Source organism: Gasterosteus aculeatus, chromosome 15 (assembly GCF_964276395.1).
Source record: "Gasterosteus aculeatus chromosome 15, fGasAcu3.hap1.1, whole genome shotgun sequence".
Lineage (NCBI taxonomy): Eukaryota > Metazoa > Chordata > Actinopteri > Perciformes > Gasterosteidae > Gasterosteus > Gasterosteus aculeatus.
The window spans coordinates 14,748,723-14,773,533 of record NC_135703.1 but is presented as its reverse complement, the minus strand read 5'-3'; the positions used below and the strand labels follow the sequence as shown (position 1 = coordinate 14,773,533).

At 45.0% G+C, this 24,811-nt stretch overlaps 1 protein-coding gene across 2 annotated transcripts; it reads right to left on the bottom strand.

Annotated features, from left to right (window-relative positions):
• Window positions 1–542: 542 nt before the first annotated feature.
• LOC120832639 (CAP-Gly domain-containing linker protein 4) lies at window positions 543–24,811 on the bottom strand. 2 transcript variants are annotated; one of them, XM_040199079.2, is made up of 15 exons: window positions 24,660–24,811; window positions 23,501–23,632; window positions 22,105–22,244; window positions 21,739–21,832; window positions 21,398–21,559; window positions 19,800–19,918; window positions 15,852–16,100; window positions 12,939–13,074; window positions 12,551–12,682; window positions 8,597–8,779; window positions 8,357–8,491; window positions 6,563–6,686; window positions 2,978–3,042; window positions 2,763–2,838; window positions 543–2,485 (listed from the first exon to the last, which is right to left on the bottom strand). In XM_040199079.2, exons 2-15 carry the CDS (start codon window positions 23,616–23,618, stop codon window positions 2,128–2,130), a joined length of 2,091 nt encoding a protein of 696 aa, XP_040055013.2. In that variant the 5' UTR covers window positions 23,619–23,632; window positions 24,660–24,811; the 3' UTR covers window positions 543–2,127. The 2 variants fall into 2 exon arrangements, with proteins under 2 accessions (XP_040055013.2, XP_040055015.2); XM_040199081.2 differs by having other exon boundaries at window positions 24,025–24,755.

Below are 24,811 nucleotides of genomic sequence, written 5' to 3'. Positions count from 1 at the left end.
CCTCCTCCCAGGTTTGTTGCATTTGTATGCCCAATATCACTGCAAGATTGGTATCTTTCTTTTCTGGGGGTTTCTTTGATGCTTTGTGTTCCATTTAGTTCTCACCTCTGAATCAATCTCGGATTTAGGCAAACGCTGCATCCCTGGATGCTTTCCCTCCGTTTGGGCTAAAAGAGACACAATAAGCATAGAAAAATATTGAAAGGCAACCTCTCAACCATTTATTCCACAATCCCGGCATACTAGAGTACGTCACCCACACTCGACCCTGAATGCGTGTGCCCAGGCCGGCGTTAAGCAGACAAAGCCCCTCTTCCTGGACCTTCTTCGGCTTTGGCTGATATGAGGCCCAGAGGAATCCGAGGGTACGCGAACAGACGTGTAACCATTTCAAAGTGCTCGTGCCGTTTCATTGTTATTCCCTGAAGGCAGCGCTACGCTGCACTTTATGAACAGTCCGAGTCGAGCGCACCACTTTTTCATTAGTGCAACCAGGCCATCGAGGCACGGCGGCACAGAAGAGTCATGGAGAGAACATCAAATCAGAATACAAGCTTTTATTTGCATTTTTTTTTTTAAACAAATGTATTACAGAGCACGTAAATGCATCAGACTTTCACCCACTCACACTGCAGATATACAGTTCAGGGATTATATGAAGAAAAAAAAAAATCTATTACCCACAAGAACACCCCCACTAAAGAATTTCATACGCCTCAGCGGGATCAGAAATCAGCCATCCTGTACTAGTTGGGATTGCAGAGACACCAGAAGAAGTTTATTCTGAGATGAACGGCAAAAACCGCCGCAGTAATGTTCACAAAGGACTGAAGGAAGTGTTTAAAATGTTTTCTGATGGGATTCAGAAAGACTGCAGTAATTTCCTCTATTAGACGTGCGGCTGCTATTCCAGACAACCTTGGGCTCTGACCACCGCCGCCTTTTAATCACAGGGGGGCCCGAGCGGACGGATCAATGAGGAGGCCATTGGAGATTCCAGACCTCTTGTTGTGGCCGACACGCCTTAATTGGTTGCTACATGAGTGTTTTGCTGAACAGCGCGTTGGTTTTTCCACATGCAAGATCGATGGCCGACTCCCTGCAGTGCCCGGATGGATTTAATCACATCGCAAACTAGACCCTTGAAACTCCTGGATGACGGCATATTTCCTCTGTCAAGCTACCTCAACTACAATCACCAGTGCTGTGAACTGTGGTCAACTAACGGAGCGGTGCCATCCTGTGATGATCAGCTCTGCCGGGTCTGACGCGGTCAGAAACAAGTCAGGTTCACAATCGGGTAGCGGCAATGTGAGCTCTGAGACGCCGTATCTAACCAACGCTACTGTAAGGGGGGGGATAGGATTCTTTAAAGCGGTGCCGTTTGTTTTGGGTGGCGCTCAGCCCGGGATGCAGCAGTCGGTATGACTGGACTGTTTGCGGTGAGTCAATGGGCTCCGATGTACGTAGAAATAGTACTTCCCTCGACACACACATTTTGATTTGATTTTCACTTAATTAAATCGTGTTGACTTCACGCTCATTCATAAAAGTGAAAGCACAGTTTCGCTCGTCTCCAATTATCTGAGAGCCGAACGCCGACCCTGGAAGAATTGGTCCATTTATCTTGTTTCAAAGTGCTCTTAATTAATACACACAAGCACACAATCCCATGCACACGTTTGGTTAGAGGGTGGGCTACATTACCACCTAAATTATCTGATAGAAATCTAATGGATGTGATCAAAATTAGCTTTGGGTATCAGAAAGTTCATGTGCGTACATCCAGTTCCATCAAATTAATTGATATGTTTAGTGCAATCACATTTAAACTAGTGCAGCGTCATCCAGCGTAAGACTTTGTCCCACCTTTATGCCGCCAAGACAAGTTTTAGTAGGAATTTTGAGTTTAATCAGTAAAGTGCTTTCATGGCCTCGGACATAATAAAGAAACTAACATTAATAGATGTAAATATTACGGTAACTCACAACAACTTTAGGAATGAGCAGTAATAGTAAATGCATAGAAGAATGAGAAGCTTAAACCTAAAACAATAGAACACAAAGAGGAAGTCAAAACATCTCAAATGTCCCTCTGAGCCCCGCCCACCCGCGTTCCTACAGCCCTCAGCTGCCTTCATTCACCAAGCGAGCGCCGTTGATGCCGCGGTAGGTGACGCGGCTCGGGCGTACCAGCACGCCGTGGCCCGGTTGGCAGGTGAAGTAACGGCGGGCGCCCACCGAGCCGTCGTTCTTGCCCTTGGGGCTTCGGAGCTCCAGGCCCAGCCAGACGCCCGGGGCGAAGTCCGCCGCGCCCAGGTAGCGGATGACGGCCATGTCGTTCGCGCTGCTGAGCAGGACGTGCATGCCCACGTGCAGACGCACCTGTCCGTCAGAGGGCCCGCAGCCCGCTGCGCTCCTGGGAACGCCGCCCACTCCGCCGCTGAGCGTGCTCCACCGCCGACGGGGAGGATTGGAGCGACTTCTTTCATTTGTTTCCGGATATTTGGGGTAAGATGCGGCGGCACAAGGAGAGAAAAGGGTTTGCCGTGTGAGGACATCTCAGACGTAAGAGGGAGATTGTTGCATGCTTGAGTTTGAGATTCAAACCCCTCTTTCAGTCACATTGGGCATTGAAAAAAGGAAACGTTGCTGACTAACACCACTGCTTCTTATCGGTATTGATTGAGCCACAGCTTACAGGGAGCTGAAGAGGATGGATAGAAATGTGAGGGCTGTGTTGAAGAGAGAAAGAGCCACACCTGGTACCAGGACGTCTGCTCGTCTCCTTCGGGGCGGCGATAGCCGACGATGTGCTTGAACTGCGGCGGATTGTCTCTGCACAGCCATCACAAAAAAAGGTCAAGTACTCCTGCACTGATTCTTGATAAGAATTCACCAGCACTCACAGCAGAAAGAAATGCTATTCTTTCTAAAATAAATCTTAGTGAACGCTCGCGACGAATGTGAAACTCACCGCTGAAAGGCTGACTGAGGCGGGAGGAGGAGAGCTCTGAAAGGCAGTCCACTGATCCGTGGATCCTGTGGAGGGGAAGGAATAAACAAACATGAGCGGGACGTGGGGGGACGTGTGTCTGCGAGTGTAAACCGGTATCCGGCAATACGGAAACCCCTCGTCAAGGTGGACCGGGCCATTTGGGAACACGAGTGTTTGAGGGTCAGCGTCCCAACAAGGACATAAGGAAAACATGTCGTAGCTCTGCGGTTGTTCCAGCAGGTTCTCTAATCCAGTGAGCTGGCTTTGTTCACAACGGCAGAACATTCAAAGCCCAAAGACACGGAGGTGCAGACCCGGTTAGTATTTCCCTCATTTAAACTTTTTTTTAATTTCATGTAGACGAGACACGGAAAGCGTTTGCATCCCCTCCGGTAAAAGCAGAGGTCTGGTCTTTGTAAGTAAAGATGATGTTGCCTGCGTGTTAGTTTGCATGGAGAGCTGGCAGCCGGCCTCCTGGTGCCCCGGTGGGCGGCTCCCCTCAGCTCTGCATAGTGATTCCTAAAAAAGCATAAAATATGTTGGAATGTCCCCTCACAAATAATCTTTGGACCACCAAATAAGTGATTTGGGCCCGCATCTGAAGATGCCCCCCTCTCAAAGTAAAAATAGGGGGGAGACAGCCCGTTTGCGCAAAAGAGGCAAAACAATATTTTATAAGATTTATTATTATTTATTATTATTTATTGTGTAAGAAAAGCCGTTTGTTCCCTAATGGGTTGCGAAGAAGAGAAAGAGAAACACGTTGCTAGATGGAGAAAATGTGCGATTCTCCATCAGAAGTTCCCAGGGTTAATTAGGAAAGACACAGTGGGTTAAAGAAAACATGGAAAGCAATGAAGACCAGTGAAATCTGCCCCCGACTGGTGTGTCTGCATCGAGACACAAACAGCAAAAGAAGGCAAAGAGTAATGATGCTAAATGGTGAATCTGTCCATTTAACCAGCAATTCCTTAAATGGGAACAACCAAGGTCTTTCACTTTAAAAGGAACACAATCGGGATTGTAGATTGTCTGACGTAAGTTAGATCAGAAAACAATTTGTTGCAGTTTGTCGACCCGCTGGTATTGCTTCTGGTGGCAACACTAGCAGGCACAACAGCTAACAAGCTAACACGCTAACGAGCTAACTCGGTGGCCAGAGTTGGGCAGCGAGCGGTCCACATCTGCTCAGGCAGATGAAATCGTTTATTTGAATAAATACTGTGATATACCATGAATTTTTGGCCGTACCACCCGACCCATCAAGCTTGTCCCACAGCGAGCACTATGATCGCTTTGGTTCAGGAACGTTGTCCCAACGCGGCCTCTTCACGGCGATCTCCACCAGCAAAACTAAATTAAAATAAAAAAACAAATATGGAAAGAGCTTTTTCCAGTGCTGCGGACCTCTACTGGAGCAATGAGCAAACGGTGCAGTCGTCGGGACAGTTTGTGTTGGCTTTTCCTTCAATGTGACACCCACGTGCATGTTGGACACAGCCTGTCAGATAACAGAGGCCCAAAGCGCTTCACGGGTGAGATTAATGAGAAGAGAAAGGAGGTAATGTGCCAAATGCAGATGCTCAGCTGCTCAACATCTCTGTAGCGGGGCTTAAATAGCGGCCATTGCAGCATTATTGGATTTCTTTTAAAGAACTGAGTGTACAATATGCACACTAAGGCAGTATTACGGAAAAATCCACTTTTAACACGTTATTAAGTCCAACTAATCCCTTCCAATTATTTTTACATTTTGGGGGGATATACCAGCAAAATGGCAATATCAAGCAAACATCTGCTTGGATCAAGAAATTATAAAACTATTTGATTATTTTTCCATCAGTGTGCACCTATTCATCCTTTTCTAAAACTCCGAGGTCACGGCTGTGACAGATTGTTACGAATTAACATGCACAATTAGAGACAATAATTCAAAAAGACATCTAAGGGACAGCGAGGCAATACTAGCTTGGATGCATGACCAGAGCAGATTGGGCCCATCAGGGAGCCTTTCAAGAGGCTGATTAGACTCCTCATGAGACGAGTGTACTTGGGTTGAGAGGGTCTGTTCAACAGAGCTCCCATCAGTCCAAGAGCGGCTGCCCTTTATCTGAAGTCTCCCAACAGATGTTGCAAACACAAAACCCGGCTTCAGTATCACTTTCTCACAGAGAAGGTCGTTAATCAAAGTTTCAGGGGATGGAGCTCAAGTTGCACAAATATCCAGTGACGTCAGTAAGAAGCTATGCACAGTTACAAAAGCCAGATGGCCTCATTTGTTGTTAGGCGAACACGTCAAAAGAGCAAACCTGAGCGAGTTCCTATCAGGATGATCTCTTTAATTGTTTGATACGTAACGTAGATGACTACTGGCATAACATATTTACGTCCTCCGGTACAGCAAAGCTGTGCTTTTTGGGGTTAGGGTTAGGGCAATAACTTTAACGCCAAAACTCTCAAAATACAAAATGTGAAATTAAAAAAAACTAAATTGAGGACGCACAGAGGAGGGATTGAGAACCACGGCACACAGCCCAATGTACTTGACAGTACTTGAACAGTGTTGCTAACTTTAGACGAGCACCGACAGGAGCTGCCGGGGAAACGTAATGAGAAATCACTTCGATCTTTTCTGCTCTGTGCGGGTTTTAAAGCAGCAAAAACGTTTTCATCTTCTCTGGGATCGTTAGAAAGGTTTATGGCACATGAGCCGCCCCGATGGGCCGTGTTTGATGGTGGGACTTTGGCACCTGTTCAGATTTTAAAGCCATTCTTATTTAAATTCTTTACCAATGTGTCCGACATAATGTTTGCATATGACATCTTCGTGAAGCAGCACAAGCGGATAAACCAGAGTTCATTGCTTTTAATCTCATCTTAAAGAATTAAACCTCATTAGTATTGACAGCCAAGATATTTTACAAGACAAGCACTTCAGATCATTTCTTGTTGGCAGTAAACGGAAGACAAGAAACTACCGCTACGCTGCCTCAGTCTGATGTTCTTGTAAACATAACTTGATCTGTGCCTTATGACCTGCTACATTCAATTTATATGAAAAATAAAAACATTGCATGTATTAAAAAGGCAAATGCATGGAAATGTATTCTTACATATTCCATAGCAGTTATATGACCTCTTTACATGTCCACACTAAAATGATATTCACACCTTAATGGTCCTCGATGCATATTTAAAGGAGGGAGGGAACCACGGCGTCCAGCTCATAGCGAGGCGCCACATTAAAAGTGATGAGTGATGCATTGCAAAACGCCCCAAGCTTCAAGTTTGACCCTTCAGACGCCACTTCATCCCAAGTAGAGAAGAGGACTGAGGGCCAAATCAAAGACATGTCAACTGGAGCACAAATGATAGTCAACGCAGCTCGTTAGTGTCACGTGTGTATTAAGAGGGCAATCAAACAATGATGTCACATTCTTTAAAAGTCTGCTTAGTGCTGAAACATCTGTTTCTGCCAGTGTGGGTGACCACTGGCAAAAACCAAGAAGGAACCATCAGTCACGAGGGGTGTTTAAGCTTAACTCAAAAAGTGGATGCACTCACCTCTGAACACGAGACGGAGGAGCAAAGACGCCGTGTTTAGGCGGGCAACTGAAATACGTCACTCCTCCCACTGAGCCGTCATTCTTGCCGCTGGGCTTGTCCAGTTCGATCCCTAACCAGAGTCCTGCAGCGACAAGGAGAGAGGGACCAGGAATCAAACACACTGCCAAAGGCACAAGTGAGGTTACGTAGTGCACTAGAACATAGAGGAGAGATCCACTCGAAAGAGAACTACAAAGCTCTTGTCTTGTGGTGCTCCAAGTGCCAAAAAATGACCCGATACAAATCTACAGACCTTGATGTGAGCAGTTTCTTTTTTACATTCTACACCCTCCAGCCGTATCACCACGAGGAAGAAGCGGGCATCCATTACTGGACGAGAGGCTCTGTGACGGCGCCGGGAACGCGAGGAACATTTATGGCGTCACACTAAAACCATCTATTTTTATAAATGGCTCTGAAATGAGACATGTCGCTTGACAGCTGGTGACTAAAAACATAGCATGCACGTTTAATCTTTGCTACACTAGGATAGGACAAGATGTGAAGAAAAACAAACAAACGTGCATATAGATTTCCATGTGAAGCATCAAGCAGTTAAGAGTTGTTTTTACATAATAACGCAGAGGCGAGATAACAAGGAACTAGCTGGATTTATGAGCTTCAAAGAAAACCCTGAAATTCCCTCAAACACCCTCAGTGGTGTGAGATGCCGCACTTCTTATTCGTTAATGAATGAAGCGGAGAAGAATAGGAATAATGAGTTCTGTAGGCTTTTTAATGGCTTTTGCTCGGCAGCAGCTTTCGGAAGCATCCAAGTACGTTCTGTCAAACTCCAGGTTTTCCACAGCGATGCCGTCTGGATGAGTTTAATGTCGGATTCTGAAAACCCAGCCATCAGGTATACATCTGTTTATCCTGTTGCACAAGTTCCACAACAATGACAATAACATAACCTATAATAACGATGCAAACTACTTTGCCTTTATTGTTACAAAAGGATTCAGTGTTTCACAACTTCGGGGGGGCAATAAAGTTCTAAATCCAGAGACAAAATCTCACCTTCGATCACGATCATTCCTTCATTTGTGTCGATTGTGGACAGATCTCACTTATTCTAAACCACATATAAAATAACAGTTTCTTTGTGTTTAACAACACAAGGCTGAAACCATAACATTAATATCCATTTATTGTGCACTAACATCAGAGAGCCTTCCAATCCAATTAAGAAAATGTCAAACTGCATGACCGCTGGTCTATCACAAATTGTAAACACGTTTGCCAAGATGTAAATTTAGGCTCCCTTTAAGTGAAACAATTGGTGGTGGTCGGTGTGGGCGTAAGCGCTCTGTGCACTGGCACAATAGCCAGTCCTCACTTAGACCCAGACAGTGGATCACACAGCTCCAGGTCTTTACACAGGCTTCCGGTCCAAAAAAGAATTGACTCAAATCCTGCTGTTATAAAGCCCTGAATGGTTTGGCACCCAAATACATGTCTGACCGGATTTGTATTGCAGTTAATGTATTTGCACAAGTGTTTTTATTTCATTGTATTTACATTTTTCTTTTCTTCTGCCTGTCTTAATGGTTTTAAGTAAAGCACTTTGAATTGCCTTGTTGCAGTGTGCTATACATGCAACATGCTTAACAACACAGGTACAAAGGAAGATAGATGTGGGTGCTGGAGTAAGCCAGGTGCTCGCCAGAAACAAAAGTACAAAACAGAGCATTATACTATGTCCATGTTTGAAGAGAGAAAGTGGGAAAGAAAACAACACTTCAAACTGACCTGGAGCAAAGCTGGTCTTTCCACAGAACTTGATTACGCCCATTCGCTGGCCCACCACCAGCACCCTCTCCCCCAGGCGCACCACGGGGCCCCCGCACACAGAGCTACGAGCCGCCGGGGCGCAGCTTTCAATACCTGGGAGAAGCAAAAGAAACAAAGTCACATCATTTGATAGTTTACAGCTACCCATTTTGATTCCATAAGATCTGTATAATCGCACAACAGGGCAAGCGCACAGACCTGCGGCGGCATCGGGGGGGAGGCGAAGGCCCGGCGACAGCGCAGACCTGTGACTGAGAGGAGCGCGCTCTCTTCGCTGCCTGGCGGGAAGCCGTTGCCTTGGCAGCGGCCGCGGTCGGGCGCCCGGCGCGTGGCGAGAGTCCAGGGAAGAGGACGAAGAGGAGAGCGAGCGGGTGAGGACGCCTGTGGAGGGAAAGGACCCAGAGGAGGGAGTGAAGAGAAGCACTCGGAGGGGGGATTCAGAAGGAAGGAGCATCAGGGTCGGCTGTTAATGCTTGCGAGCCTCGCCTCTCAACGCTGAGCCCTTCATTCACCCATCGAGGCCTCCGTCAGGGATCACAATGAATCTCAGCCCATTATTCATGTCACCATATCATTCTTCTGGAGATCACAGTGCTTGCAGCAAACAAATCCAGACAATTACTGCCGCGCTTCTTTTTTTCCTTTATTTCATCCAAGCAAGCTGCGTCACATGCTTCTATGGCCCCGCTCATTCGACTGAGCTAAAGCTCTACCTCGTCCTGTTCTCGAGGTCCAATTAAGGGCCGACATGCTAATCCGGCTTCTAGCTTGAGGGAAGGAGCTGGAGAAGGTGACTCTGAAGAAGCCCTTCGGACGCAGGACCTCATTAAGCTTTTAACTTTCGCAGACCGTCACGGGCCATGAGTTCACTAAGTGCCCAACTCTTGGAGGCCCACCGATTAAATCTGTGCCAAAGTGCTTTAAGACAAAAGGGAAGATCCAGCTACAAACAAATCGGAACCCAGGCGATAATTGGCTAAGAAACAAAAAATGTTTTCAATGGAAAGCCTTCGAAATACCAGCATTTCATATTTTAGGGTTGAGAAGATTATATATATATATATATATATAAAATTTTATTTGGAAGAGGCATGCATGTTCCTCCAGAGCAACACACATGGAACATGTTTTATTACTGCACTGGATATCAGTCAAGGGATGGTTGGAAGTCTGTGGAACAAACAATTGAACCAAACCAAAGAGATTCTATGAAATACGTCCCTGTTCTGATGAACACCGCCCGTTAAAGCACACACAGCTGGAGCTGTGGTACGCGCCTTTCTCCCCGAGGCGTCGCCCTCTGTGCCCTGATTGGAACCAGTCAGACTTTAATTACCAAGGTTGTTTTTATGACGGAGAGATAAACCCTGCCAGACAAACACAAACACAGACAGACAAAAGGAAACAGTGACGTGTCTGCAACACACAGAGCAGTGCTCACCTTAGTAAGGGAAGAGCTCCGTTTGGAAGATGATGGCGTACATAATGTAAGATCAGTAGTGAAAAGCACTATGCATCCCTTTGACGTGCTTTAGTTTGACGTTGGACATTTATAAAACTCACTATGATTTCTGTAGTATTAAATATGATCAACATAGATGGAGGGTTTGCATGTAAATACATTATGTAGAGAAGAAGTTGATAGGGTTCCTAAAGTTGGGGGAAACAAAGGAGTTTACAAACAGACACAAACACAATGAGCGTTCTGTGAAAAGGAGATTTAAAAGATGGAAAAAAGCCTACAGTGGAGCAGGAGGGAAGAAATGCAACTAAAGGAGCACACGGCATCAAGTAACGACAAATGACTCAAAAGCAATTCTCTTTTACTCCAATGCACACGAAAAACACAAATATGCTGAGAGACACACACGCGCACAGGCGCTCTGATGAGAGCGAATAGAAAAGAACAAAATAAAAAGGAACTTCAAAGGAATCTCAATACAGACTCAAATAGAATACATTGAGAATAACATTTCTTGCAGAAGTAAACATGATTATGTTCTTGACTGGTGTATAGCACAGATTCTTCAAAACTTTATACTTTTTATACTGCTAGTTGAATCTACCTTTAACCTGACAAAGCCTTCTAGACTATATTCTTTAAAAGAAATAAAATCCACTAAACAGAATTAAGGATAAAAAAAATTATCGGCTCTAATGACAATGACATTAGCACTTTACCCAAGTTTAAATTTTGTAATGCGCTTTTAAAAAGACCTCCAATCAACCTGGTCTTTATTGATTGCCATTTTGGCTCACATTTAGCGAGAGCTGCCAAGCGTCCCCCCTCAGAGGCAGAGCTTTGTCTTTCCTGTGAACTCCAGACTACACTTTGAGTCAGAATACTAAACACTTCTTGTCACTTGACCTTTAGCTCACAGGGACCTCCTGGCTCCATCCATCCCTTGCATACACTGACATTCCCTTCAAGCGACAGGACGCAGCACCTCTGGGGCCTTTATGACGAAGGCGCTGGTGCCTCCTGTGAGCCTCGTCTGTGCTCCTGTAGTTGACAGTCTCAAAGGGGCCGGCCCAGCACAACAACATAACAATGAGCCGTCCAATCCACAGATATGCGCGAGCTGTCTGCACCGGCTGAGCCAACAGGACGCTATAACAGGGGGGGGTGGGAGTCGGGGGCTGCAGCTGCAATTGGCCGACAGAACCCCTAGAAAGTGTTTGGTGGTAAATGAGTCTTGTTCCTGGGTTGCTGGTGCTGACACTCACGCACACACACACACACACACACACGGGTTGCATGGCCACACACACACACACACAATCACAGCGGGTGATGAATGGCTGCCATGTTATTCAGCCCCTCTATGCCCAGGTTATTAAGCTCCTACTTAATTGGACTATCAATCACCGAATTCCATAGGCCACCCTCGTTGGGACGTGACCGGAATTGCACGCCGCAATTGGCATTCGAACCCTTTGAATATTACAGCATGACAATACACCTGCACACCCACGACAAGGTTTCTACAACGCTCTGAGGCGGCCCAACTATTACTGTGGGGGGGCGACACACAAGTCAGGATCCGGGGACATGGGCCTCCCAGGACTAAAGAAGCCAGGTCTCGTTAGCAGTCTAATTTATGCATTGTACCTTGGCAGTGGTTCAGAATCCAATTTTCACCTATTTAAGGAAGATTAATATGAGAGTCCAGACACCTCCTGCCATGCAGTGAGAGCAGCCGGTGTGTGACATGACAGAGGCTCATGGCCTCATCTGGACGCCGCGGAGACGTCGGTGCAGAGATTCTTTTTGGTACCCAGAATGACTCACGTAATGACAGACTAGTAACACAAAGACTAATTCTGTTTTCAATAGACTTCATATGGCACACCTTAACGAGAGACCGTTACAAAAAATAAAAAATGCATGTTTAAAATTCTGTTGCTTACCGAAGCACTTATAGGAATACACTGTTAGTATCACGCCTAAGAGATGAAAATGGAGTGTGTATATAACTGCTTGATTAGGAGAAAAAAATAATACGAATGGCAGCGAAAAAAAACACATTTAGTTGAAGTGATCTCAGAGTGGAAAATACATTACTGAGGGGATTGAATAGCAATTTCAAGAGTCCCCTCAATTATTTCTCTGCATTGCTTTCAGGTGGGTTTGTCTCTACAAACTGGGATCCTGCATACTTCTTTTAAATCAGGTTCAGAATCACTCCCACGGTACAACTCCTAGTTTATTAAGGAATTAAGTCGTTTTCAGTGTTGTAGAGGATGACAATAACAGCGGGACAAGGACTGTTTCCCAACGTACGTATGTGCTTTAAGCCCATGGGTTCATAGTATTGACTTTGAGTCAATATGATGAAGCCATTGATCAGACTAACATGGTTTCTGAGATGAAAGTTTCTATGTTTTTTTTTAATATATATGATATGTGCTTTCTAATAATGTTTCGACCGGTCTCCCCCAGTAAACTGCACATGACTGCAGGCTATCCGCTTCCACCGCCTTTGTGGTTTTTGATATGACTTAATTTGTACTAATTTCCCCAATTCACTCACCCTCACGTTGATGCATGTGGAGCGGCACTGAAGCGAACACTTCCTCCGCTTGTGTGATGTGTATCAATATATTGTTTGAATATATCGACTTGTGGGCCATTTGCAACAGACTCTTTACCTGTGTTTATCTTGGAGGTGACGCAGGACAAGTCGATGCGACGAGGGGGGCGTACCGGTGTCGAAGTCTTTCGAGTGCCGGTTTTAAGTCTTTCCAAAGGTTTGCTTATCTTAGACAGGGGAGCAAAGATTCCTGTGACCAAAAAAAAAGGAGTGATAAACGTATATAAATTACAAGATGTAGGATTAAAGATATACAGATAAGACAACAAATGGCAAGGGAGACGTTGCAAAAGCTTAGTTGAACACAATTAACCAAAAAAGGACAAAATCAATTTCCTGGGGTTGGAAAAGATGCCACTAAAAACCTGATTGTGCCAATTAATTCCTATGAAGTCAGGACTGGGGGAAGTAATTAGCTGAGTGGGTGAGTCAGAGGCAGGACCCACCATGTTTGAGTCGACAGGTGAAATACTGCACCCCCGCTACGGAGCCGTCGTTCTTTCCCTCCGGTTTGTCCAGCTCCACTCCGGCCCACAGGCCTCCGGAGAACTCTGTGCTGCCGCAGAAACGCAGGCTTCCAACCTGCGTGAAAACAAACACAACAGGCGGTTGAAACAAATAAGGAAAATGAAATGCCACAAAAGAGAGGGCCGGTCCACCGAGAACAACGCAAGAACACACCTTTGTGAGGTGCATTTCATCCAGGGTAGAACACCGCTCTCAAACCACGGGGCAAGAGCACACAGCAAGAGCCAAACACAACTACTCAAGTTGCACGAGGTCTTCAGTAGACTGAAGAGATAGCGAGAGCCGGGACTGGGAACGATGTCCAGTGGTTTTCTTCAGTCCACATTACTGGTGATCAATAAAGGCAGAAGATGATGCAGTAATTCTGTGTGAGCCAGCGGTAAACACCAGCAGCGTCATTTGATCACTTTGCCATGTGGTCCTATAGACTGTTGTATATTGCTCTGGAGGTCAGGACAGTTTTTCAGGCCGCCGGCGTGGCGCCGTGGCAGCTCCTTGATGCCGAGCCAAAACTTCTTGATCACCCGGGCCAGCCGCCCTGCAGCTGATTTCTATGTGATTTTTATTCGGGGGATACGAGCAATCAGAAGATGCGGCACTGAAATGTGGCCGATGTCACATGAAGGTTTGACCTCGAGAGGATGACCAAGTTGACTTTTCCAGACACAGCATTAAGGGGGGGGTTATCGAAGGTGCACCCATATCCAGGTAGCAGAACCCAAGACTCAAAATCGTGTTACATAATTTTAATTACAAGCTCATGTTTACCTACATGGATGGTTTGTGGTTCCTGTATAAAGGGATAGTTGACATAAAGTGGCTGATTAGACATTTTGCTTTGTTTTTCTCTTGAAAACCATCTGCACTGGAAATGACTGGTTTGGTAACATGCTACATGCTTAACAGCACAGGTACAAAGGAATTTGGGGAATTTATTGGTGTTGGAGTAAGCCAGGTGCTACAAGTACAAAACAGCATTATCCTTCAATGTATCCACGTTTGAAGAGAGAAAGTTGGTAAGGGACAAAAAAAGAACACGGTTGTGTTCAGTAATAATGATACTGCAAAGACTACCACTAGAACGAACTTTGAGTGGCCGTACAAACTGAAGGCTATTAGTCACACGAGTCTCATGCGAATGATGAAATATGCCAGGTGATATTAACAGTGGAGGTTTCTTTGCCCTGATTTGTTGGACCAGGGGGCAAAGGGAGGGCAGATGGGGCCCATGCGGTCAGCCTGACTAAAATGACTAGAAGAAAGAGAAAGGCCGGTTGAATTTTGCGCTGATTTCTTGAGTTTTTATTGCATTTATGGAGCAGGAGCACCGTGAAGAAAATTGTCACGGTTGGATTATGCCATGAACTTGGTGAGAAAACTGCATATTATTTGACCTGTGGGTCTAAACCTCCACTTTCAAAGCGTGCTTCCTGTCATAAGGATTACACATGGCTTGTAGCACCACACTGGACATGCGTGGTTGGGTTGAGCAGCCACACAAGAGGGGTTATTTACATTTTATGACAAACTGGCCAAAAAAAATTGTTGGATTGTTGGATTAAGGACTGATTTAATGAAGCACTAAAATATTTAAATACATTTAAAACTCAGCAGCAAAAGCAGACATAAACCTGTGTAATCAGATATGCAGATCATCAAAGATGCAGACAAAGAGTAAACTGCATGCTTTGAAAGGAGGGTTTTTAAAAAATGACTGTAGATTGTGTCCTCTCAACAGACTTAAAAACGGCACCTGTATTTCACTTCAGTGGTTCCATATGTCTGCACTTTGCAGGCACTACTTTTCAAACACTGACATATCTGTCACAATCAAAAATGGAGTCAAATGAACTTAAACATGCTCAGATACATGTTGATGATATGCTGGAGTGAACTGTCAAACATAACATGCGATGTTGGTATGCAAGTATGCCGAAAGGGTGTTGCTTAGCAACTGGAAACTATGTTTCACTTGGTTAGGGGCTGAAATAATTGTTGAGAAATGACCCAAAGCGTCCATGTTTGTTTAGCATAAAGCATAAAGGCAGAAGACCTAGAGGCCAACTTCATATCAAACGCTGTTATTGTTTTATTGGCCATTTGGGATGTGCATTTTTCATTTTATGTGGCATTATAAGCACAATAGGTGTTTGTAAGATACATGAATACAATCAATAATCCCGAGGAAAAAAAAAGCTTGCTGCATTCTCTTTCAACGGCAAAAGTGCGAGGCACAATTTCATCTCCATTCATTTTATGCACAGAAACCAATGTTAATCTGCTCAGGGCCAAAGTGACAACTTCTGTGCTGTGTGTGCATTAGTGAGTCGGCGGCCTGTCCTGTAATTCCGCTCTCTGACTACATGGAGAAAACGTTGTCACCGAACATTTGATAACTGTAGAGACTCAAGTTCCACCCCAGATGCAGGATAACAATCTGGCATGGGATGCGCTCCATGTCACTCAAGGACACATCCATGCTGGTCTGAATTCTGTACAAATTAGGGGGTGGTTCGCAGCGAATGAACCTCTCCACACTTAAAGCCCCCTTGGTGAAAAATGTATGTTCCAGTGCAGATGCAAAGGTGCCAACACAGACGTCGCATGTGTAAATATGCTAAAGCCCTCTGAGGCTAGACAACATAAATTGAATAGAATTGTAATAATTGCCCCACTCGCTCACCGCTGCTAGGGGAAACTGCAAAGTGTCCGCTCATTTAAATGCAGCTAATAATGAGCCTAGGGAAGCTTCCCTCTGTTGTGCCACTTCACACAAGTGACAAATGGAAACAACGATTGTCCGCGCCTTCTGCCAGCGAGCTACCACACACCTTCTGTCCAGCTATCATCACGCGGCCCCCCAGGCGGATTCCCATGGTGGCGAGCTGTATCCTGGCCCTGTCGGAGAGAACTGGAAGGACCTGGGCTTGCAGTGTGAGCGGAGGTGGAGAGCTGGGTCTAGGTAGAGCCTGGCTGAGCAAAGTCCAGAGCTCTTTGGCCACAGCAACTGCATCCGCCATCTCCAACGGCATGTCGAGAGGGTCCGGCACCACGTCTGCTGGGCACTGCCCTTTCACATTCTGGAGGACGAGAAGAAAAATCACATAATATCCCATGAAACTGGTGACTAACAGGTGAAAAACTGTTCTTTCTGCATATGTAAACATCACAGGAATGATTACTGATATATATGATTCATTACATGTCATTTAGCTGACGCTTTTATCCAACGCGACTTGCAATAAGTGCATTGAACCATAGGGGTACAAACTCAGAGCAATTTCATCAAATAAGCCAATTTACAATAGATAAATTGTACTTAAAATGGCACTTAAGTGCTACAATTTGGTAGAGTCTGATTTATGATTGCTAAATATATAGTGCAGCATCAGCCTCCCTAACGCTGCAAGGACATACAAGAAGCAGAAGCTGTGTTGTTGCTCACAACACACAAAGTTCCCATATCATTTCTGTAATGAGGATTCTGGGCTTGACAGAATCTTTAATGTTATCTCTGCTCCCAGAACGAACCCCGAGCCGCCGTACCCGCAGAGCTTCAAAGCAGCTGAAAAGAAAAGACTGAGTGGAGGTGGGCTCAGCAAGCCTGATGTGTAAGTGAAGGTAGAGGACTGTGTGGGTGGAAGGGACGAGGGGACGCGTCCCCTTCACCACAAGCGGGCTATAAGTAGATGAGGATAATAATATAAGTGTTCAGTTACTCTTAACCGGTCTGAATGAGGTTCGCATTGAATGTGAGAATTACCTTTGAGCTCAACCGCCGCAATCTGGACACAATCAATCATGTAAAGTATGTGGAAGAATAGTATATATAATAGAATAGTCATTTAATAATTAAATCACCGTAACCCCCGTTGAGTCAACACTTAAAGCTGCGTCTGCAAGCCCCCATGGTCCAACCCTTCTCAATGCTCCTTTCGTTTAGCTCTATTCAAGAACAGCAGCGGAGTCAAGATGAAGTGACTTTCTATTGGTTGAACTTTTTGAAATTCATGCAACATCGACATTGAGCTAATGGGGGCTTTACATGAAAGACTTCACTATAGCGACCAAAAAGACCAGCACATACTACAACAGTGGCTCACTTTAAATCTGAAACTGGAGCCAACGGGTACGCAATGCACAAAACAACGTGCTGCTAGATGAAAGAGCGTTGCTCTAGCTCTTAGATGTGCGGTGCGCCATGAAAGGCCAGCAACATTTCTCTTTTTCATCCTTATGAAACTACCCACTGATCAAATGCAAGGTTTGTTGTGACAAATGTCTGCCGAGCCCGAGAAGGGAAATATCGAATTAAAGCACTTCCCGATCTGACCTTTACACAACAGATTTCTTGGATGTGTTCTCATGCTTTAAACTCCACTGACAGCCACCGATTACATTTTTCAAATGTGAAGGAAACTATTCGGTAGCTGCGGTTAAGGATATCACCACCAAGGAGTCTGCCCATGCCATATTGTGGTGGATAAAAAGGGGTTATAGCGATTCAATGCACATCTTCTTTTTCTTACTAAATTGCTGAACTCAAGTAGGAAGAAAAAGGTAATTTAGTAGACTTAAAATGTACTCTGTACTTCAACTGGAATAGGTTGACTCAAAGTAAACACACTACTCAAACTATGTAGAGGATGTGTGGGTGAGATGGAAGGAAAGAAGGAACGAGGTTGTGATGGAGGAGAGGACTTAATAAGCCTGAAATAATAAAGACAGCAAATTACTCTCGTCAGAGGGGTCCAAACGCTCGCTTGGCAGGATAAGGAACACACAGTATTTCCTGACACAGTAAGTCTTAAACTAAGAAGGATTTAAAAGACGACAACAAGAAGGTTCATATCAGCCAATGAGCTTGGCATTCCATCACTACAGAAAAACAGGGCTCTGCACATTATTGTAGGATGGAGCGTAGTGCTTTGGTGACCTCCAGTGGGAAAAGAGTTACACAAGAGAAGAGGCACCATTTTGTTTAGAAATAGCTTTGATTCATTGGGGAAAAATGCTTTTAATATAAATACTAATGACACATTGAGACAACTTTAGGATGGGTAGAAACTGTCGACAGAACGCCGTGACGGGCCGTTCAGCCTTGATGCCACATCACCATCTACTGGGGATCTGAGGCTACAGCGCCGCTACGCAAACGCAGCAGCCAAAGAGAAACGGGGCAGACAGACATGAGACCGTCAAGTGGTAGATCTATCAAAAATATGTCTGGCAAAATTTGCATTGCAAACTATTGCCTTTTGGGCCGGTATCTGCCGGTTCTGTCAGAAGATGGCAGACAGGGAATATGTAGAACAAAAAGGCAGACTATCTGAAATGGAACAAATGTGAGACCTGTGCGAGAAAGTCATTGTATTTCTAACTGAGCATAAGGACTTCTTTTGCAAAAGTCTCTGTCAAATCAAATTGATTCTGTAAAGCAACAAATAAAAGGACCTCGGATTACAGAACATAGTTAGGCGGCTACAGGCTTAGACTGCCGGGGGACTTCTTAGGACACACCAAGCTCCTCTCTCACGCTCTACAATAATTCACGTTTTATTAATGCACATTATTAGATTTAGACTTCGACTAATTCAGCTTCTTTCCGGGAGTTTTTTTGTGATTTCTCCCCTAGCAGGTCTCCGTAGATCGTAGTTCCTTCTGGAACCTGGTCCTGACACCTGCTGCTGCCATCATCATCATCATTATTATTTTAGATATTAATCATATTACTGTACTCATAAACCAATATTACCCTCTCCTTAAGTCTCTGTGCTCTCCCTCCCCACAGGCTTCTGTGGATGGTGGTTCTATCTGATGGTGGTTCTATGTGATGGTGGTTCTATCTGATGGTGGTTGCCTCTGCAGTGGTCCTGCTGTGCGCCTGGCTTACTACTCACAATTACTTGAATCATTTCTGTCATAGGAATTGCATGTATTATACATTGTTCATTCTGTACACATGGCATCCATTGTGGTCTGTCCATCCCGGGAGTGGGATCCCTCCTCTGACGTTCTCCCTAAGGTTTCTTCCCTTTTTTCCCTCTTGGAAGGGTTTTTTCATTTTTTGGGGAGTTTTTCCTGTGCCGATGGTGGGTTTCGGGACAGAGGATGTCGTATGTGTACAGACTGTAAAGCCCTCTGAGGCAAATTTGTAATTTGCGATTTTGGGCTATACAAAATAAAATGAATTGAATTGAACATGAAAAGGCTAAATTCAATGGTGGGAAGGAAGTTTTTTCTGTCTGTGAGCAACTAGAAGGGGGAGAAGCAGCTGTGCAACAGAGCAATGTTCTGTTTTCAGTGTCTGAAAAGATCCTTAACAACAAAAAAACCTTTAGGAGTGCACGACGCTCAAGGTTAAATAATGCCTCCTTACCAAGGCAAATCAACTCTGGGCTCGGGCAAGTGGAATACCAGGCAGTATCATTTAGACTCATTTAATATGAAAAAATTGATTGGAGTTGCTTTCAATGGTTGCAAAACTACTAATGCCCCCCAAAATTATTTTTTTGTAGCAAATATGGACACAAAAATAGAAAACAATATTTCCTAATGATAATTTGCTTGTCTTTTAGATAATAACTACTATGACAAAAAATCCCTGTTGATTTGCTTTACTTAATAGAATTATCTTTGTATTCGTATTACACAAATTAAAAATAAATCAAAGCACCCCAAAGCATTGAATCGTGCATGTATTTCCATATTTCAGAAAGATTAAGCTCGATAATGCTCAAGTCACAGAGAAGCGAATGTGAGCGAACAATGACACTTACCCTGAAAGCAGGGTTGGCTCCCAGCTCCAGCAGACACTTGACAGCTGATATGCACAGGTTGGAGGCAGCGATGTGCAGGGCGGTGCCGAAGTCAAAGTCACTGCAGGTGGCATCTACCTCTTCAAGAACAAAAAGGCAATTGGGAGATTAAACTGACACGATCCATTTTGGGGCATGATTTATACGCAATTGGCAGAAAAATGAGTGATTCTGCTTATGTCCTGAACCTTGTAGTGTATGTTGTTACTTACATAGACTACATCACACTACCTCAGACAGGAGGATTTATCCAGATAACTCAAAAAGTAAACCGTTACCCTGCAGCCCCAGGTCCCCTGTCGAGTCATTGCTACAGCATGTGGCAGCTGTTATCAGGGCCGAAGGTGTTCTTCCCCTGTAGTGAACAAGGCCTTCAATCCCCCAGTCTCTTGGGGGATTTAAAAAGGCCCGTAGTGACCACGCAGCATACAGGACCAGATCAGTAATTCAGTGGAGGCTGTTTTTTCAGACATCATCCTCAATACAGAAGGCACCTGAACTGACCATCAGATTCCATACACCACTAACGTAGAGAAATAGCAGCCATGTGTCAAATAACCAGTGAACACGACAGTCATCGTTCATTATTAATTGATTTCTTTTAATAATACATCGTCCTCTGGGGAAAGATCCTTTGCGTTTCATCTCTCACGCTCCGAACAGGTGCTGCCGCAGCAGAAAGAAAACAGCTTTGGTAGAAGTGCGTCCTTTGGGTGCATTTATGGCAATTTTAATCAATAAGTGTACTTCAAAACACGCCTTAGGTGCTTTGGGGAATTTGGGCCATGATGAATCACCAAGCCTGGATAACAGTATTCATTTGATGTAAACTATGTAAACAATAAACAAACCGGATTGAGCACCAATTTAGTACGTCACATTATTTAAAATATAATCTTCAACAAGAAATACCTCTGCAGGAAAGCAAAATATGATCACTAGATGGGAAGCCAGCAACAACAAAAATGAATATACATTTTATACATTAGGCTTCAACAAACACCTAAAGAGCCGCATTTGCTGTACAGTCATTTGTTCGTACTAATCTGTAATCACAACCTCCCATCTGTGCTTATTGGCAAACTGAAGGAGGTTTTGGTCGCAAACCGTCTTCCACACAGATTGTTTTTCTCAGTGCTTTTCCCATTATTCTTTGTTTCATCTTAGCTACATCAACACTGCTTTATCTGCCGAGTGATTTCTGTAAATTGGACTCCATACATGTGTGAAGTCAGTGATAATTAGAAATAAATGTGGTCTGCTACTGCCACTGTGCACGTCCATCCACGCTGCATCATCATATTCAGAAGAAACCCCAGCAAGTAAATACAAAAGGACATAAATTACAACACAACCTCCCGGAATGACACCTATCACAAAAATAACACGCAAAAAGGTTCTAGAATGAAATTGGAACGCTGGATTGCAGGGATGTCGTATTGGATTAGATTGAATCTAGCTGCCGAGGGTTGATCTAAGAAACATTTAGCACAGGAAAAAGAGGCCTTAATCGCCACGGGAGCTGGTTATGAAAGTAGCAATGTGCGGCCTGTTCTGACCTCCAGGCTGCGAGGCCTGCAACACGACGCGGATGAGCTGGGGCACATCGAAGTACGCGGCGTAGTGCATGGCCCTCATGTTGGTCCAGCGCGAGCGCAGGTTAGGATCTGCACCCAGGGCAAGGAGCTGGCGGGCAAAGCCGGCAGACGTCTCTGCATCACCTGAGGAACAAAGGCAGGGGAGTGTGTCAGCTCCGCTGCATAGAGGGAAGTATTACGAATAGCAGAGCTTATGGGGTCATACAGGGTCACGTTCAGTGGTCAGAGTAGCTGGTTGAAGTGCTATGAGGCAGTAGTATGTGTCTATGGTCTGAAAGTCGAACACTCCTGCGTGTACCCACCGATGCCGGGGGCCCCGGCCTTGCAGCAGTAGTGCAGGAGGCTCATGTCTGTCAGACCATCTCGGTCGTTCACACCGCAGCCTCTCTTCAGGATCTGTGCGGCGAGAAAAGGTGCATGGTGTCACTAAGGGGCGCTACGCTCACTGAGCAGAATGTAAAGAAGTGAACAATTTACTGCATTGCAGCTTTGCGTAACTCTGCGCGACGCGGGTGAGTTTGCAAAGGCTCATTTCATTCAAAAGTATTCTGGTGCATCAGTTATCATACCATGTACTTAGAACATAGTTTTATATTGACTTGATCAAAACTGACTGAGTGGAGTTGTGAATTGAGATGTTTTTAGAGAAGAGTATGGAATGGTGTCACCTCGTTGCCGATGAGGTCGATGTTCTTCTGAACCTGGGGCACCCACTGCCTGACCACAGCGAACAGCTCTGGGATGGTGGTGCTGGGGTCTACGAGAAGCTGCCTGCACTGTGGCTCGCTGGGGTCAAAGAAGGAGAAATCTGAAGGTAACGAGAAGACAGAAACGACTGTAACGTGATTCCCCTTGAGTCTTTCTTTGGAGAGAGAGAGAGAGAGAGAGAGAGAGAGAGAGAGAGAGAGAGAGAGAGAGAGAGAGAGAGAGAGAGAGAGAGAGAGAGAGAGAGAGAGAGAGAGAGAGAGAGCGCATGTGTGGAACACTGCAAGCAGCCATACAATAACTTTCTGCGAGGCACTGTTCAATCGATTCAATCAAATTAGTAATCTTGGGAAATGCCTTTTGCTGTGCTTGCAGATGCGGATGCAATCAGATGTGACGGATGGCATGCTGTGAACCAAAAGAAGAATTAAGAGCTCAGCCTCGGGATAAAAACAAATTGGGTTGGCCTTCCACAGTGAAAATCAACATGTATTATTTACCAACATCCACCTTATGCATTTGCATTACGGACTCCTATATTACATATAAAGGCGGGGGGGATTTAGAAGCCCTTAATGTTGATGAAGGACGACATTACATTTACATTTTTCATTAACTGACGCTTTTATCCAAAGCCACTTACAATCAGTCTACTGAATCAAGAGGATATAGACTCATAACAGTGAGAATCAAGAAAGAATAACTTCTCCAAGAAAGCCAAACCACTAAGTGCTGTAGGTAAGGGGCATAGTAAGTGTGAGGGAAATGTTAACTATTCAGGTAGCGTTTGTACACTACATCTACGATCGACTGAAACTTTGTACCTCTAATAATAAGAAAGGTAATAAGAAAGTTGTATGTGCAAACACACAGAGCTGCATGAGATGAAACAGTAAACTGTATTATACATATACAAAATATTTTTGAAAAAAGTCTAAGAGATTACTTAAGCAATCAAAATTTGATTGAAGAAAGTTATGACAAATGAGGAGCATGAAGTAGATGCATGGAACACTAAAGCTGGAGTCATCATCCAGCATCGTTATTAAAGGTGGTTTCAGGACTCTGTACCGATATCTCAAAATAATCATTATTGATTATAGTAACTGCTGGAATCTTCACTAGTCTCACCTGGCTGTGCCCTGATCAAATGACCAACACTGGTTTCCAATGACTGAAAATAATTATTTATATATTACGGTACACAAGATCTCAAACGCAGCGGAAACCTTTTTCCAGGTTTCAGTCAGCGAGCAGTTAATGTCTGATCTTCTCACGGTGCGCTGGGTCCTTTCAGTGAGGGCGTCGATAAACCTTTGTGTCACTGCTTGCATCTACTGAATGTGTGCGTTTCCTCACCACAGTCGTTGGGCATCGGGGCAGAGGCCACCTGGTGGATGACCGATGGCTGATGGAAAGAGGCCCAGCCCAGCACGGTGTCCGCCTCAACGGGCGCCGAAACCTCCTCCTTTGTCATCTCCCCCTCGGGGCCTGTGGCAAACAGCAAAGTCACATTAGGAGGAGGTCTGCTTTCTACTCGTTGGTAGTCCGTCTGCGAGCACGGAACTGCTGCGCGCGAGAAAACAACTTTTCTTTTTTACTTATTTAGTGAATCAAATATATCTACAGATATATATTTGCTCACTCTCATTATACCCTGTTGATCCCCTCACTCCTTCCTTTGACACTTCTGACTCTCCCCAGGAAGAATGTCACTCACTTTCCCCTCGGGTGCCCTGCTGACCCGACGGGACGACCTCCATTGCACCAGGAAGACTAATTGAGTGTCCCCGAGGGCTCCACTCTGCTAACCAGACACCTCTCTAACGTTATGCGTTATTATTATTATTTTTTATGAATCGTTCCTCCAACATGTAACACACCTGTATGCGGCCCGCTGCTTCTCAGTTTTTCTCAGATACCCGCAGACATTGTCCCGCCACTGGTCAGTAGGTCGTTTCGCAGTTTAATAGTCACCATGTCGTGTATCGACCGAAGTTCGGTTTAAGCTTGCGTTAACTTGCGTTAACTAACTTAATGATTATTAAGGAGGTCCTGCTCACTTTGCTCTTTCGACCGCTTCCTCGTCTCAATGATTGTCGGCACCGAAGCGATATTAAATGTTTAATAAATATGAAACACTTATTTAGTCGCTTCAGTCAATATTCATACCGGGATAAGAGAACAGACGGTACCGTTAAACCGGCTAGCGTGTGTTAAGGAAAGACGTGTGAGCTGGAGTACACGGCGGTGTGAACGTTAGTTCAATGCAGGCTTCGATCCCAGCGACTCACACGTACAAATACAACCACGAATTCTGGGCTTTAAGGGAAAAGTTGCCAGGTGACATTAATTAGGAGGCTTCTCTCTATATGCCCTCGTAGCTCCTCGGAGGTAACGGGATGTTATCGAGCACAAGAACCAGGCCACGCGTTTTAACCCGCACGAGATACGCGTCACGACACGTGAGGCGTCGCGCGGAACTGAGGGTACGCGAGAAAACCAGAGGTCGCGTTACCTTCACCTGTCCGCCGGCCGCAACGCGCTCATGAGGAAAGCGACCGCGGGGCGAGTCGCGGATTACGCCTCCATCGAACCGGATGTGTTCCACGTAGCTGACGGAGCCTGTTCTTCCTGCTGCAGCATTTACATTTCACAATAAAGGCATTT

Excerpts from the sequence above, each read along its gene's own strand:
- LOC120832639 (XM_040199079.2), bottom strand. The coding sequence starts at position 23,618 with ATGACAAAGGAGGAGGTTTCGGCGCCCGTTGAGGCGGACACCGTGCTG. Across the intron at positions 8,492-8,596 it reads CCCCCCCGATGCCGCCGCAG|GTATTGAAAGCTGCGCCCCG; the intron begins GTCTGTGCGCTT and ends TGCTTCTCCCAG. Across the intron at positions 3,043-6,562 it reads CCTCCGTCTCGTGTTCAGAG|GATCCACGGATCAGTGGACT; the intron begins GTGAGTGCATCC and ends TCCCCTCCACAG.